The sequence below is a fragment of the Equus przewalskii genome, chromosome 22 (assembly GCF_037783145.1).
Source record: "Equus przewalskii isolate Varuska chromosome 22, EquPr2, whole genome shotgun sequence".
Lineage (NCBI taxonomy): Eukaryota > Metazoa > Chordata > Mammalia > Perissodactyla > Equidae > Equus > Equus przewalskii.
In genome coordinates, this window is record NC_091852.1 from 25255955 (window position 1) to 25270992 (window position 15038).

The 15038-nt window shown below is 35.8% G+C and overlaps 1 protein-coding gene across 7 annotated transcripts in view; it reads left to right on the forward strand.

Annotated features, from left to right (window-relative positions):
• The window catches only part of RIC1 (RIC1 homolog, RAB6A GEF complex partner 1), a 145676-nt gene that overhangs the window by 39975 nt on the left and 90663 nt on the right, over nt 1-15038 (forward strand). For 6 of the 7 annotated variants that reach the window (XM_070590009.1, XM_070590011.1, XM_070590010.1 and 3 more), the window contains exon 2: nt 8528-8635. The exons of the other annotated variant lie outside the window; for it this stretch is intronic. In XM_070590009.1, coding sequence (XP_070446110.1) covers nt 8528-8635 — 108 coding nt within the window. The remainder of the gene's footprint in view (nt 1-8527; nt 8636-15038) is intronic. 7 annotated transcript variants of the gene reach the window in all.

Here is a 15038-nt window from a genome sequence, read left to right on the forward strand (position 1 = left end):
CCAAGACCAATGTCATAAAGCTTTTACCTCTGGTTTCTTCTAGAGTTTTATAGTTTCAGGTCATATTTTAAGTCCTTAAACCACTTTGAATTGACTTTTACGGAGAGTGTTAGATAAAGGTCCAATTTTATTCTTTTGCATGTGGCTATCTTGTTTTCCCAACGCCATTTGTTAAAGAGACTATACTTTTCCCTTTGTGTATACTTGGAACCTTTGTCGAAGATCACTTGACCATATATGTGTGGATGTATTTCTAGGCTCTCTACTCTGTTTCATTGGTCTATATGTCTGTCTTTATGCCAGTACCATATTGTTGTAATTACTGTAGCTTTGTAATATATTTAGAAATCAAGAAGAGTGATGCCTCCAGCTTTGTTTTTCTTTCTCATGATTGATTTAACTATTTGGAGTCTTTGTGGTTCCATATGAATTTTAGAGTTCTTTTCTTATTTCTGTAAAAAATACCATTGTGATTTTTATAGGGATAGTATTGAATTTGTAGATTGCGTTGGGTATTATGGACATTTTAACTATATTAAGTCCTCCAATCCATAAACATGGCATGTCTTTCCATTTGTTTGTGTCTTTTACCAAATTTCTTTCAGCAGTCAGTATTTTTTAATTTTCAGTGTACAAGTCTTTCACCTCTATAGTTGTTTAATCCTAAGTATCCTATTATTTTTGGTGCTATTGTAAATGGAATTGTTTTCCTAATTTTATTTTCAGGTAGTTTGCTGTTACGTGCATAGGAATGCAAATAATTTTTTTTTTTTTTAAAGATTAGCACCTGAGCTAACATCTGTTGCCAGTCTTTTTTTTCTCCTCCCTTCTTCTCCCCAAAGCCCCCCAGTACATAGTTGTATATTCTAGTTGTGAGTGCTTCTGATTGTGCTATGTGGGACGCTGCCTCAGCATGACTTGATGAGCGGTGCTAGGTCTGGGCCCAGGATCCAAACCAGTGAAACCCTCGGCCGCCAAAGTGTGGTGTGCAAACTTAGCCACTCAGCAAGGGGTCCGCCCTGCAAAGGATTTTTATACGTTGATTTTTGCATCCTGAAACTTTACTGAAGTCATTTATTCTAAGTTTTTTAAAAATGAAATCTATTAAATCTATAGTGTTTTCTATATATAAGATCACGTTGTTTGCAAGCAGGGACAATTTTACTTCTTTCTTTTTTGCTTTGGATGCCTTTTACTTCTTTTTCTTGCCTAATTGCTCTGGCTAGGACTTCCAGTACTATTTTGAGTAGAAGTGGTGAGAGTAGGAATTCTTGCGTTGTTCTTCATCTTAGAGGAAAATCTTTCATTTTTTGCTGTTGGGTATGATTTAGCGGTGGGTCTTATATTTAGCCTTTATTTGGAGGTACTTTCCCTTCATTCCTAGTTTGTTGAAAGTTTTTAATCATTAAAGGGTCTCAGATTTTGTCAAACACTTTTTCTGCGCCTACTGTGATGATCATCTGATTTTTGTTCTTTATTCTGTTGATGTAGCATATCACATTAATTGATTTTCGTGTGTTGACCCATCCTTGCATTCCAAGAATGAAATCAAACTTGATTGTGGTGTATGCTCCTTTTAATGTGCTTTTGAATTCCATTTTCTAGTATTTTGTTAAGGACTTTTGCATCTATATTCATCAGGGGTGTTGACCTGTGGTTTTCTTTTCTAGTGGTGTTGTCTGGCTTTGGTATGAGACTTCATAAAATAAATTTGGAAGTGCTCTCACCTCTTCAGTATTTTGGGTTAGCATTAATTATTCTTTAAATGTTTGGTAGAATTTACCAGCGAAGCCATGTAGTCCTGGGCTTTTCTTTCTTGGGAGGTTTTTGATCACTGATTTAGTGTCTATACTAGTTAGAAGTCTGTTCAGATTTTGTATTTCTTCATAATTCAGTCTTGGTAGGTTGCGAATTTCTGGAACTTTATCCATTTCTTCTAGGTTATCCAGTTTCTTGGCATACAGTTGTTCGTAGTGGTCTTTTATGATCCTTTGTATTTCTGTGGTATCAGTTGGAATATTTCCTCTTTGATTTCTAATTTTATTTACTTGAGTTTTCTTTCTATTTTTCTTAGTAAGTCTAGCTGAAGGTTTGTCAATTTTATCTTTTCAAAAAACCAGCTCAGTTTAATTTTTTTCTGTTGTTTTACTCGTCTCTATTTCACTAATTTCTACTCTCATCTTTGCTATTTCCTTCCTTCTGTTAACTTTGGACTTGGTTTGTTCTTTTTCTCATTCCTTGAGGTATAAATTAGGTTGATTTGAGATCTTTCTTCTTTTTTAATTGACGTTCATTGCAACAAACAACTGCTTTTGCTGCATCCCCATAAGTTTTGGTATGTTGTATTGTATTGTTTTTTCTGTTTCAAGACATTTTCTTATTTTTCTTTTGATTTCTTCTTTGACTCTTGTTGTTCAAGAGTATGTTTAATTTCCACATATTTGTGAATTTTCCAGTTTTCCTTTTGCTGTTAACTTCTAGTTTAATTCCATTGTGATCAGAAAAGATAGTTGGTGTGATTTAAGTCTTCTTAAGTTTGTTGACTTGTTTTCTGACCTAACATGTGATCTATCCTGATGAGTGTTCCATGTACACTTGAGAAAAATGTGTTTTTTGCTGTTTGTGAAATGTTCTGTACATGGTTCTTAGGTTAATTTAGTCTGTAGTGTTGTTCAGGTCCTCACTATCCTTAACAGTGTTCTATGCATTATTGAAAGTGGGGTACTGACGCATCCTACTATTATCGTATTACTGTTTATTTCTCCATTCAGTTCTGTCAGTGTTTGCTTTATATATTTAGGTGATGTTACACCTAACATGTATGCCTTGCATATATGTTTATAATTATGTTTTCATGGTGGATTTATCCTTTTATCCTTATAATGTCTTTCTTTGTCTTGTCACAGTTTTTGACTTAAAGTCTATTTTGTATGATATAAGTATAGCCACCTCTGCTCTCTTTTGATTACCATTTTCATGGAATATCTTTTCCATCTTTTCACTTTCGGCCTATGTATATCCTTAAATCTAAAGTGAGTTTCTTATAGACAGCACATAAGTTGGTCTTTTTTTCTTTTTTTAAATCCATTCAACCACTCTGTCTTTTGATTGGGGAGTTTAATCTGTTTACATTTAAAGTAATTAGTGATAAAGAAGGATTTACTTTAGCCATTTTGTCATTGTTTTCTTTTAGTCTTATAGTTCTTATGTCCATCTTTTCCTCTTCTGCTGTCTTCCTTTGTGTTGTGTTGATATTTTGTATTGATGTGTTTTGATTCATTTCTCTTTGGTGTAACTTCTATGGATTTTTTTTTTGTGGTTATCATAGGGCTTCCATAAAATGTAGTTGTAACAGTATCTTAAGCTGAAAACAATTTCAGTTAAGTTGCTTACACTCAACACTTTTACTTCTCCCCCACACTTTATTCTTGTCGTTATTTATATGTATTTATGTTGTGCATCTATTAGTATATTTTTTAGTAAAGTTATTTTAATACTTTAGCCTTTTATCTTTTATACTACAATTAAAAGGAATTTACCCACCACCATTACAGTGTTACAGTATTTTGTATTTGTCTATATCCTTACCTGTATCAACCAATTTTATACTTTTTTGTGCTATTGTGTTGCTGTTTAGCTACCTTTTCCAACAAGAAGTCCCTTTAGCATTTCTGGTAAGTAGGTCTAGTGGTGATGAACCCCCTCAGCTTTTGTTTGCTTCGGAAAGACTTTATCTTTCTTCATTTTTGAAGGACAGTTTTGCTGGATATAGTATTTTTAGTAGGCAGCTTTTTTTTTTTTTTTTTAGCACTTTGAATAATCATCCCATTCCTTTCTGGCTTGCAAGGTTTCTGCTGAGAAATCCACTTATAGTGTTGTGGGGGTTCCCTTGTATGTGACAAATTGCCTTTTTCTTTTGCTGTCAAAAGTTTTAGCTTTGACTTTTGACAATTTGATTATAATTGTCTTGGTGTGGATTTCTTTGAGTTCCTCTTATTTGGGGTTCTTTGAGCCTCTTGGATCTGGATATCCATTTCTTTCCCCAAATTTGGGAAGTTTTTAGTCATTATTTCTTTATTGAATAAGCTTTTAGTCATTCCTCTCTCTGTTCTCCTTCTACACGTATATTGGTATTCTTGTTGTTGTCTCCTAAGTCCCTTAAACTTTTTTCACTCTTTACTTTTTTCTTTTTGCTCTTGTGATTGAATGATTTCCTGTGACCTTTCTTAGAGTTTGCTAATCCTTTCTTCTGTGTGATTTAGTCTGCTGTTGAATCCCTCTAGTGAGGTTTTCATTTCAGTTATTCTTCAGCTTCGTGACTTCTGTTTGGTACTTTTTTATATTTTCTGTGTCTTTGTTGAAGTTCTCAGTTTGTTCATGCACTGTTCTCCTGATCTCTGAGCCTTTTTATGATGACTATTTTGAATTATTTGTTTGATAAGTCGTATATCTTTGTTTCACTAGAATCTGTTTCTGGAAATTTATCTTGTTTTCTTTTGAACATATTTGCTTGTTTTTTCATCTTCCTTGATGTTCTCTGTTGGTGTCTGTGCACCAGGCAAAGCAGCTACGTTTCTCAGTCTTCACAGATTGACCTCATATAGTAGAAGACTTCCACCAGTCAGCCTGGCCAAAGATTCTGGCGGCCTTTTAGACCTTCATGATAGTCCAGCATGCTTCCTTTGTTCTGCTGACTCCAGGTGTCTTGGGTATGCTGGATTCCCTCAGTGCACTGGAACAAGTGAGACTGAAGCCATTCCTCAGGTGGCCTCCAGAAAAATTGGATCATTGGATGCTCCATCCATCATCCTTAGGAAGAAGCTGGGAGCTGGGTTTTTTTGTCTGCTTGCTCTATGCTGAGCTGGGAGTGGGGGGTGGGGTTGCTGTGGCAGCCGCCAGCCCAAATCCCTCTGTTCTCACCAGCTCCCTGGTAGTTAGAGTTTGCCAGGTCTCATCAATACCCCCATGAAAGGCAAGACAGAACCCTCCTTTTGGGCAGCCCCCAGAAAAGTTGGGGCATTGGAGTTGTAGATTCTTTCCCTCCCCAGGGAGAAGCTGGGTGCTGGGGTTTTTGTTTCTTTGCTCTGTGCTGAGCTGGGGTGGGGGTGGGGGTAGGGGCAATGGCAATTGCCTGCCCACATCTCTCTATCTGTTCTCACTAGCCTTTTGGCAGCTAGATTTTTCCAGATCCCATCAGCACTCTGAGACAGGCAAGACAGAAACCATTCTTTTGGGTAGCCCCTGTAGAAATTGGGGTATTGAGCATGTGGACCAACTCTTTCTTTTCCCAGGAAGAAGCTATGAGCTGGAATTTTTCCTCTATTTGCTCTTATGCTGAGCTGCAGGGAGGAGCTATGGTGACTACCAGTACAAGCCACTATTTCTCTTCTGCCCCGGTGGCTAGACTATGTCAGTTCCGATAGTGCTGCAAGACTAGCAAGACAGAAGCTAGTCCTCTAGGGAGCCCCTGTGAAAGTGTTGGGACATTGGACATGCAGATCACCTCTTTTCCTCCTCAAAGATAAGCTAGGAGCTGGAGGGTTTCATCCTGATTGTATAGCACTGTGTTGGAGGTAGGAATTCTGGTGAAGGGTGTCCTGTATCTCCCTACCAGCTTTGAAGAATCTGATTTTGCATTCATCTAGCATTCAGCTGCCTTTCAGTTAGTTTCTGGATTTCTTACAAAAGGAAATTTTTCTGTGAATTGTTGCTGAATCCATGTGTTTGTAAGGGAATGGAGAGTCCAAGGCTTTCTATTATGCCATCTTGTTGATGTCATTCCTCCCAGGATACTTATTTTTAACTTTTAGTGGATATTTGAAGTACAAGCAATGAAAGTATAGTAGTTTTAACGTGTTTGGAGCTTTGTTAACTTCTTAGGAACTTTTATATTTTACTTTTAGAGATTAGGAAAAGCTTTCAAGGGGATGACTTACATAATTTTGGAAAACAGTGTTTTAACTGGTTATTCTAAGGCTAGAATAAAAGAACCTGTCCATAAGAACTTTATTCTAGTTGGTAAGTTTGTTTTTTATAGGGATGTAGTTAACAATTCCAAACTACTCCATGTATGTGGTAAGTTTGGACAAAGAAGTAAATTATTTGTATGAAATGATAGCCAGGTTTCTCACTGTCAGATAAAAGTTACAAGTAGCAGAGAAGGCTAGCATGAGTTGCAGTTTACTTGATCATAGTTGTATGTGTTTCTGTATATGCATATCTGCATATGCATATACAGATCTTCCTCAACTTAAGATGGGGTTACACTCTGATAAACATACCGTAAGTTGAAAATGCATTGAGCAAGGAGTTGGACAAGATTCACGGTTTTCAAAGATTTTTTAAAGCAGTAGAAACCTTTGCGCACACGCAGTGTCCTTTCACGAGATGATTTAAGTACGTTTGTATATTTCAGAAGTAAAAAGAAAAAAAGGAAAAAAAAACCCCCCAAAACAGCCCCTTATCATGTAGACATATTCATCCTTCAGTAAATCTTTGAAGGAAGCTGAATCCCAAAGCTGACCTCATCTCAGAGTTGTGCAATTCAGCAATCGATTGAACTCCCATGCTGGAACCCACCATTGTAAAGTCGAAAAATCATAAGTTGAACCATTGTTAGTCAGGGACAGTCTGTATAGAAAGAAATATACAGAGATATGTGTGTATACATGGGTTAGTGTAGGTACATAGATTTCCTGCTGTGTTTGCTGAGAGGACCTAGAAGCAATGATCCCCCACTAGCGACAAGCATCTTGTTTCCAAAATACTATTCTCTAATAAAAAGAAAGAAGAATCCTTGGAAAATGTCTGATTCTAGGGCAAGAGCTGGCAAAGTACAAGTTGACCCTGTGGAGCTTCTTGTAGTGCCAGAAAGTGGATATTCAGTTGTTCCGGCACCATTTGTTGAAAAGGCTGTATTCTCCATTGTGTTACCTTTGCTCGTTTGTCAAAGGTCAGGTGACTGTATGTATGTGGGTCTATTTCTGGGCTCTCCATTCTGTTTCACTGATCTGTTTTCTCTTCTTTTGCCAGTACCACACTGTCTTCATTACTGTGTCTTTATACTAAGTCTTGAAGTTGGGTAGTGTCAGTCTTCTGACTTAGTTCTTCTCCTTCAATATTGAGTTGGCCACTCAGGGTCTTTTGCCTCTCCATGTAAACTTTAGAATCAATTTGTTGATGTCTATAAAGTAACTTGTTGTGATTTGACTGGAATTGTTTTGAATCTGTAGATTAAATTGGGAAGAACTGACATCTTGACAATATTGTCTTCCTATCTATGAACTTGGAATAAATTTTCATTTATTCAGTTCTTTTTTTTCTTTTGTTCATGAAATTTTATAGTTTTTCTCATATAGCTTCTGTACATATTTTGTTAGATTTATACTTAAATATTTCTTTTTTTGTTGTTAATACAAATGGTATTGTGTTTTAACCTCAAATTCCACTTATTTATTCCTATTATATAGGAAAACAATTGACTTTATTAACATTGTATTTTGCAACCTTGCTGTAATCACTTCTCATTTCCACAAGTTTTTTTGTTGATTCTTTTGGATTTCCTGTGTAGGCAGTCATGTCACCTGTGAACAAGGACAGTTGTATTTCTGTCTTCCCAATCTGTATATCTTTTATTTCCTTTTGTTGTCTTATTGTGTTAGCTAGGACTGCAAGTATGATTTTGAAAATAAGTGGAGAAAAGGGGATATTCTTACCTTGTTCCTGATCTTAGCAGGAAAGCTTCCAGTTTCTTACCAGTGAGTATGATGTTAGCTATAGGTTTTTTGTATATTCTTTGTCAGGTTGAAGAAGGTCCCCTCTATTCCTAGTTTGCTGAGAGTTTTTGTCGTGAATGGGTGTTGGATTTTGTCAAATTCTTTTTCTACGTCTATTGATATTATCATGTGCTTTTTCCTCTTTATGCTGTTGATGTGATGGATTATATTAACTTATTTTCAAATGTTCGTCTGGCCTTGCATAGCTGGAATAAGTCCCACTTGGTTATAGTGTGTAATTCTTTTTATACATTGTTGTATTCGGTTTGCTAATATTTTGTTGAGAATTTCTGCACCTGTGTTCATGAGAAATTGATGTGTTGTTTTATTTTCTTGTAATATCTTTGTTTTGTTTTAGTATTAGGGTGATACTGGCCTCATAGAAAGAGTTAGGAAGTGTTTGCTCTGCTTCTGTCTTGTGGGAGGGATTGTAGAGAATTTGTATAGTTTCTTCCTTAAATCTTGCATAGAATTCACCAGAGAACTCATCTGAGCCTAGTTCTTTCTGTTTTTCAAGGTTATTAATTAGCAATTCAATTTCTTTAGTAGATATAGGCCCATTCAGTTTGTCTTTCTTTTTAGTTGATTTGGTTGGACTATTTAGAGCTGATGATTTAATATTAGACTATGTTATCTTTTATTACACTTTTAGAATTATTAAAATACTCAGAGTATTCTATGATAAGTTTTCTTAAATTTTGTTTTTATATATTTTTATGAGATATTAATAAATTGTAACTGTTTCCTTCCAGCCTAGTGTGTTAATCGTAACCTACAAGGAACCTGCAAAATCATCTTCTCAGTTTGGATCCTATAAGGAAGCTGAATGGAGGCCAGATAGTACCATGATAGCGGTGTCAGTAAGTAGATTTTTCAACTTTTATAGTGTTTTCTTATGAAATCTGTACATTGCATTTAAACTCGATTCTCTTAAATGACTTCCTTTTAGTCTTTCACACCCATTAGCATCTTTCTTCTATGATAGGAATTCCAGTACCATTTCTTCTATTCGGGTTACGCCTACTATATCTTCCTTCTTGATTCTTCTGCTTTCTCCCATCCCTAAATGTAGTGCCCATATCCTTTCTGTGTATTCTTCTCACTTTCCTTTTTTGTCCTTGAAGTCTAATCCAGATTTTTAAAGCTTTCATCTATATTCTCATGGTACTTCCAAATTTGTATTTTAAGTCTTGCCCTCCGTTCCAAGGATGTCTCACAAAAATGATAAACTTTATGTGTTTATGTCATACTAAATTCTTATATCCATTTGGATCTATTTCTGCATTTCTCCTCTGTTCCATTAATGTGCTTAGGGTCTGGTTAATTTTACCTTTTCAATTTCTCTTTTGTCACTGTCATCTCTTGGGCTGTCATCATCACCTAATTTGAATTAGCGATAATATATATGGTTAACATTTATTGAGGATCTCCTCTGTAAGTACTGTTATAATCAGTTTATGTGGATCATCTCATTTATTCTTTAAATCTACGCCTTGAAGTTCACACTATTACTTATCCTTCATAGTAGATGAGTATATGACGATCTGAGAAATTGGTTTATCCAAAGTTATATTGGAGAGAAGGGATTTAAACTTAGGTACTCAGATGCCATTTACAGTACTCTTAACTACTACACTAATTTCTCTCTCTGCTTTCAGTCTTTCTCTGGTCCATGCTATATATTGCTGACTGGGTTAATCATCTGAAAATGTTCCACATGGTCAAAAATACTGGGTAGTTCCTCATTTCCTGCAGCAGGGGTCTGCAGACTACCAGCCATACCAAATCCACCCTCCTGCTTATTTGTGTGTGGACCATGAACTAAAAATAGTTTTGTGTATTTAAATGACCGAAAAAAATCAAAGAGAAATAATAATTTTGATACTTGAAAATTATATGAAAGTTTCATTGTCCATAAATAACATTTTTCTTAGAGCATGAAAATGCTGATTTATTTACATATTGTCTGTGGCTGCTTTCAAGCTACAGCAGCTGAGTTTGAGTAATCCTGACAGCAACCATATGTGACATTTCATCTCTTACTCTCCTGCTCAGTGCACTATAAATTATAGTAACGCATTTATAAATTCATTGTTTCAAGTGCCGTGTGTATCACCGTACCATGACATTTTATATTGTTTTTATTACTTGTATATACCTATCATGTCAAAAGAACAAAAGAAGAGAAAAATAGTCTTCAAGTGTCATGCTTTTAAAGCACATGGGAATGTGGATTCTTTTATTATTGATTTAGATAGCAGAATGTTTTGCCTATTTTGCAAATGACCCTCCAGTGATGCCAGAAGAATACAGTATAAATTGACACTTCCTAACTATGTACTCTTCATAGTATTCCCACCTCACTGAAATGAATAATCAGAAAAATTAGAAATTTAAAACAATGCCTTATCACACCAGAATTTCTTCAGAAAAGTAAAAAGTGAAAATGAAGGTACAACCAAAGTAAGTTTGCTTGGTTCTTGATGAATTGACAGATGTTATGATACTGCTCAGCAGTTTATTTGAATAGTCAACGCAGTGTGTGAAATGACTGAGAATTACTCCCTATAAATAGCATGTGTAGAACAATTTCAGGTGAAAAGATTTTCAAAGCATTTGAGAAAACACTAATTCAGTACAACCTGAAGTAGAGTCCACTAAGGTGTGTTTCAACTGATAGTGGTAAAAAAACATGTAGAACAGAAAAATGCTTAGTTGGACAAATTTACAAAGTTTGTGCACATGTAAGCATTTAAAGCCTTTGGCTATTTTAAGTTTTTGTCAGAAATAGAAGCTATATATCCTGACTTGCCCAACCTCACAGCTGTTTGATGGCTTAGCAGTCTGTGGTAAAGGTTTATTGTGAGTTTTTTGAGCTCAGGGCTGAGATTAAAATTTTTTGAACTTGAAGAACCACCCTCCTCCACTTATTGGACACTGAATAACTTTAGAAAATAGCTTTTGCTGCACACTTGGTAATGTTTCCTAATGAACTCAGTCTAAAACTACAAAGCAAAGCATTGCTTGTGTGTGGTAAAGCCATTTTGATGACAACTAATGTTTTAATCACAAGTAATGTCAGCCTGCTTTTTATATTTCCACTGCTGTCAAAAGTTAAGGAGTAAGATCTGTATTTCCAGTAAAAATTAGCAGTAGAAGTATTTTCTGAGCTCAAACCACAGTTTCAGTAGCATTTTTTGGACCTTGATGCAATTGCAAAGGAAATTTCCATGTTTCAAAATCCATTTAATTGTGCAAATGAAGAGTTCTTCACCTAATCCTCAACTGGAAGTGATTAATCTACAGTGTAACAACATATTAAAAGGCAAATATCAGGAGAAGAATCTAGTAGACTTCCATAATTGTCTACCAAGTGATGAATATGGTCAATTAAAATCGTATGCTCATGGATTGATATGGGTATTTGGTAGGACTTGTGTGAAAAGACGTTTTCAAATATGAAATATGTAAAATCTCATTACAGACCAGCATTAATAAAGGGGACTTTGCAGTTGATTTTGATGAGAGGGAACAGTAACTTTAAACCCCAGTTAAGCAAAAATGTTATCCCCGTAAAAGGAATTTCATTCTCTTTAGTGGATGTGTGTTACAAAGAAAAATTGTACTCAGTTTTCAATACTATTATATTTAGAATTTTGTAACAATAAAATTTATGAAAATTTGTTTTCTCTCTGTATTAATCGTTCTTCTTTATTTTTCTTTGTTTCTGATACTTTGACATCTTGGAGCCTTGCTGAACCTGGAGAGACTGCCCCTCCCTGGCCTGTGGGCTGGCTAATTCCTAGAGGTAGTAAAGGACTCCTTACTAAGGGGCCTTTCATATGCAAATAAACTGTTCCAAAGCCTCTAGCCCCAACCACCTCCTTTTTGGAGCTCTTATATTCCAGGCCACTGTTCTCCTGCCCTAATTACCCTGGGCCACATACCTGATAACTAGAGACATGTCCCTACACCCCTGTAAAGGGGAAGCAGTCTGTTAGCTTCATTTTTAGAGCAAGAATGATTTCACATTAATTTATTAACTTTCTGCATTGTACTAAATATCAAGAAAACAAGTTGGAAGACATTATTTCTGTCCTCAAGTTGGGGAGATAAAATGCACATAGGAGAAGACAACAAAACAGTTTACTATTTTTGGCTATTGAAAATCCAGTTTTTATTTTATCTAGTTACTGCTTATAGTGGTTTTCTAGAACTCTGGAGATATAATTTTAGCTATTGTAGTCTGGTTTATATTAAATATGGTTGAATAAATATGTGATTCAGGTGGCTTAAGTTAATTCATCTCTATTTGTATAATTTATAACATGAAATAATGTTTTAGCTTATATGAATTTTAGTGCAGATCTTCCTCAGCTTGTGATGGGGTTACTTCCCAATAAACCCATCGTAAGTTGAAAATATTCTAAGTCGAAAATCCATTTAATACATGTCAGCTACTGAACATCATAGCTTAGCCTAGCCTGTCTTAAATGTACTCAGAACACTTACATTAGCCTACAGTTGGGCAAAATCATCTAACACAGCCTATTTTACAATACAGTGTTGAATGTCGTATGTAACTTATTGGATACTGTGCTGAAAATGAAAAACAGAATCGTTGTCTGGTTAAGAATGATTGTAAGTGTTATCAGTTGTTTACCCTTGTGATTGCTTGGCTGACTGGGAGCTGGGGCTCACTGCTGCTACCCAGCATCACGAGAAGGTATCATACCGCATATTCTAGCATGGGAAAAAGATCAAAATTCACAATTCCAAATATGATTTCTACTGAACACGTATCGCTTTTGCACCATTGTGAAGTTGAAAATCGTAAGTCAAACCATCGTAAGTTGGGGACCATCTGTATACATGTAGAATCATAAGTAGACTTTAGGAAAATAAACACTTTTTTAGAGCAGTTTTAGGTTTATAGCAAAACTGAAGGGAAGGTATAGAGATTTTACTGATACTCACTGCCCCCACACATGCATAGCCTGCCCTGTTATCAACATCCCCCACCAGAGTGGTACACTTGTTACAGTTGATGAACCTCCATACACACATCATTATCACCCAGAATCTATAGTTTACATTACAGTGCACTCTTGGTATTGTACATTCTCTGGATTTGGACAGATTTACAATGACATGTATCCACCATTATAATATATACAGAGTAGTTTCATTGCCTCCCAAATCCTCTGTGCTCTACCTGTTCATCTGTCCCTCTCCCGTAACCCCTGGCAACCAGTTTTTATCGTCTTCATAGTTTTGCCTTTTTTAGAATGTCATATAATTGGAATCATATGTAGCCTTTTCAGATTGGTTTCTTCCACTTAGTAGTAAGCATTTTAGGTTCCTCCATGTCTTTTCAGGCTTGATGGCTCATTTTTTTCTTTAGCACTGAATAATAATAATACATTGTCTGAATGTACTACAGTTTATTTATCCATTCACCTACTGAAGGACATCCTGATTGCTTCCAAGTTTTGGCAGTTATCAATAAAGCTACAATAAATGTCTGTGCAGGTTTCTGTGTGGACACAAGTTTTCATTTCCTTTGGGTAAATAGCGAGAAACGCGATTGCTGGATCATATGGTAAGACTACGTTTAGTTTTGTAAGAAACTGGTAAACTGTCTTCTAAAGTGGCTGCAGCATTTTGTTTTCCCACCAGCAGTGATTGAGAGCTCCTGTTACTCTACGTCTTCGTCAGCATTTGATGTTGTCAGTGTTTTGGGTTTTAGCCATTCCAATAGTGGTATCTCAATGTTGCTTTCATTTGCATTTTCCTGATGACTTGTGATGTGGACCATCTTTTCATAAGCTTATTTGTTGTCTGTATTTCTTTGGTGAGGTGTCTGTTAAGGTCTTTGGCCCATTATGTAGTTGAGTTGTTTGTTTTCTTGTTCAATTTTAAGAATTTTTTGTTTATTTTGGATAGTAGTCCTTTATCAGATATGTCTTGTGCAAATATTTTCTCCCAGTAGGTGGCTTGTCTTTTCATTCTTTGGATAGGTTTTTCACAGAGCAGAAATTTTTAAATTTTAATAGAGTCTAAACTTACCAGTTTGTTCTTTCATGGATCTTACCTTTGGTGTTGTATCACCAAACCAAGGTCATCTAGATTTTCTGTTCTGTTATCTTCTAGGAGTTTTATAGTTTTCAGAATTAGATTTTCTAAAAGAGTTAATTTTTAATTTATAAGGGTGCTACGTTTGATGAAGAAAATCTGAGAAACAGAGAAATAAGAAAAAAATCACTAATAATTCGACTGCTCACAGATAATCATTAATTTTCGTTATGTCCTTATGTCTTTCCCACGGATATTTGCAGATACTCTTATACTTAATACATAGATTTTGAGAGGCTACTGAAATCTTTTTGTTCACTGCTAATGTCACTTGTTCATGGAGAGTAGATTTAATAAATCTGTGACTTTCATAAGTAGAGCATTATCTAAAACATAATTTTTTTTCTTTGTAGAAAATTATCATACAGTTTATTTTTTATTTATTTTTTTAAATTTTTTTTGAGGAAGATTAGCCATGAGCTAACTGCTGCCAATCCTCCTCTTTTTGCTAAGGAAGACTGGCCCTGAGCTAACATCCATGCCCATATTCCTCTACTTCATATGTGGAATGCTTACCATAGCATGACATGCCAAGCGGTGCCGTGTGCACACCAGGGATCCGAACCCGTGAACCCTGGGCCGCCGAAGGGGAACGTGCACACTTAACTGCTGCGCCACCGGGCCGGCACCTATTTATTTTTTTTTTAAAGATTTTATTTTATTTCCTCCTTCTCTCCAAAGGCCTCCAGTACATAGCTGTATATATTTTTAGTTGTGGGTCCTTCCAGCTGTGGCACTCGGGATGCTGCCCCAGCATGGCCCGATGAGTGGCGCCATGCCTGTGCCCAGGATCCGAACCCACGAAACCCTGGGCTGCTGAAGCAGAGCGCATGCCCAACCACTCAGCCCCGGGGCGGGCCCCATCATACAGTTTTGTAATTTGCTTCCTTGACATATCATTATATCATGAACATGATCTCACTTCAACATTCTTCTGTAACTTGATTTTCAATATCTGCGTAGGATTTTATTTTACAGAGGAGTGGATTTTAAAATTGCCAAATAGATAAAGGAATTTTCATGCAAAATTGGGATCTTAATTTACACATTATTCTGCAGTTTGATTTTTTTCACTTAATATATTATCACTATACTTCCAGATAAATATATACTTCTAACTTGTTAATT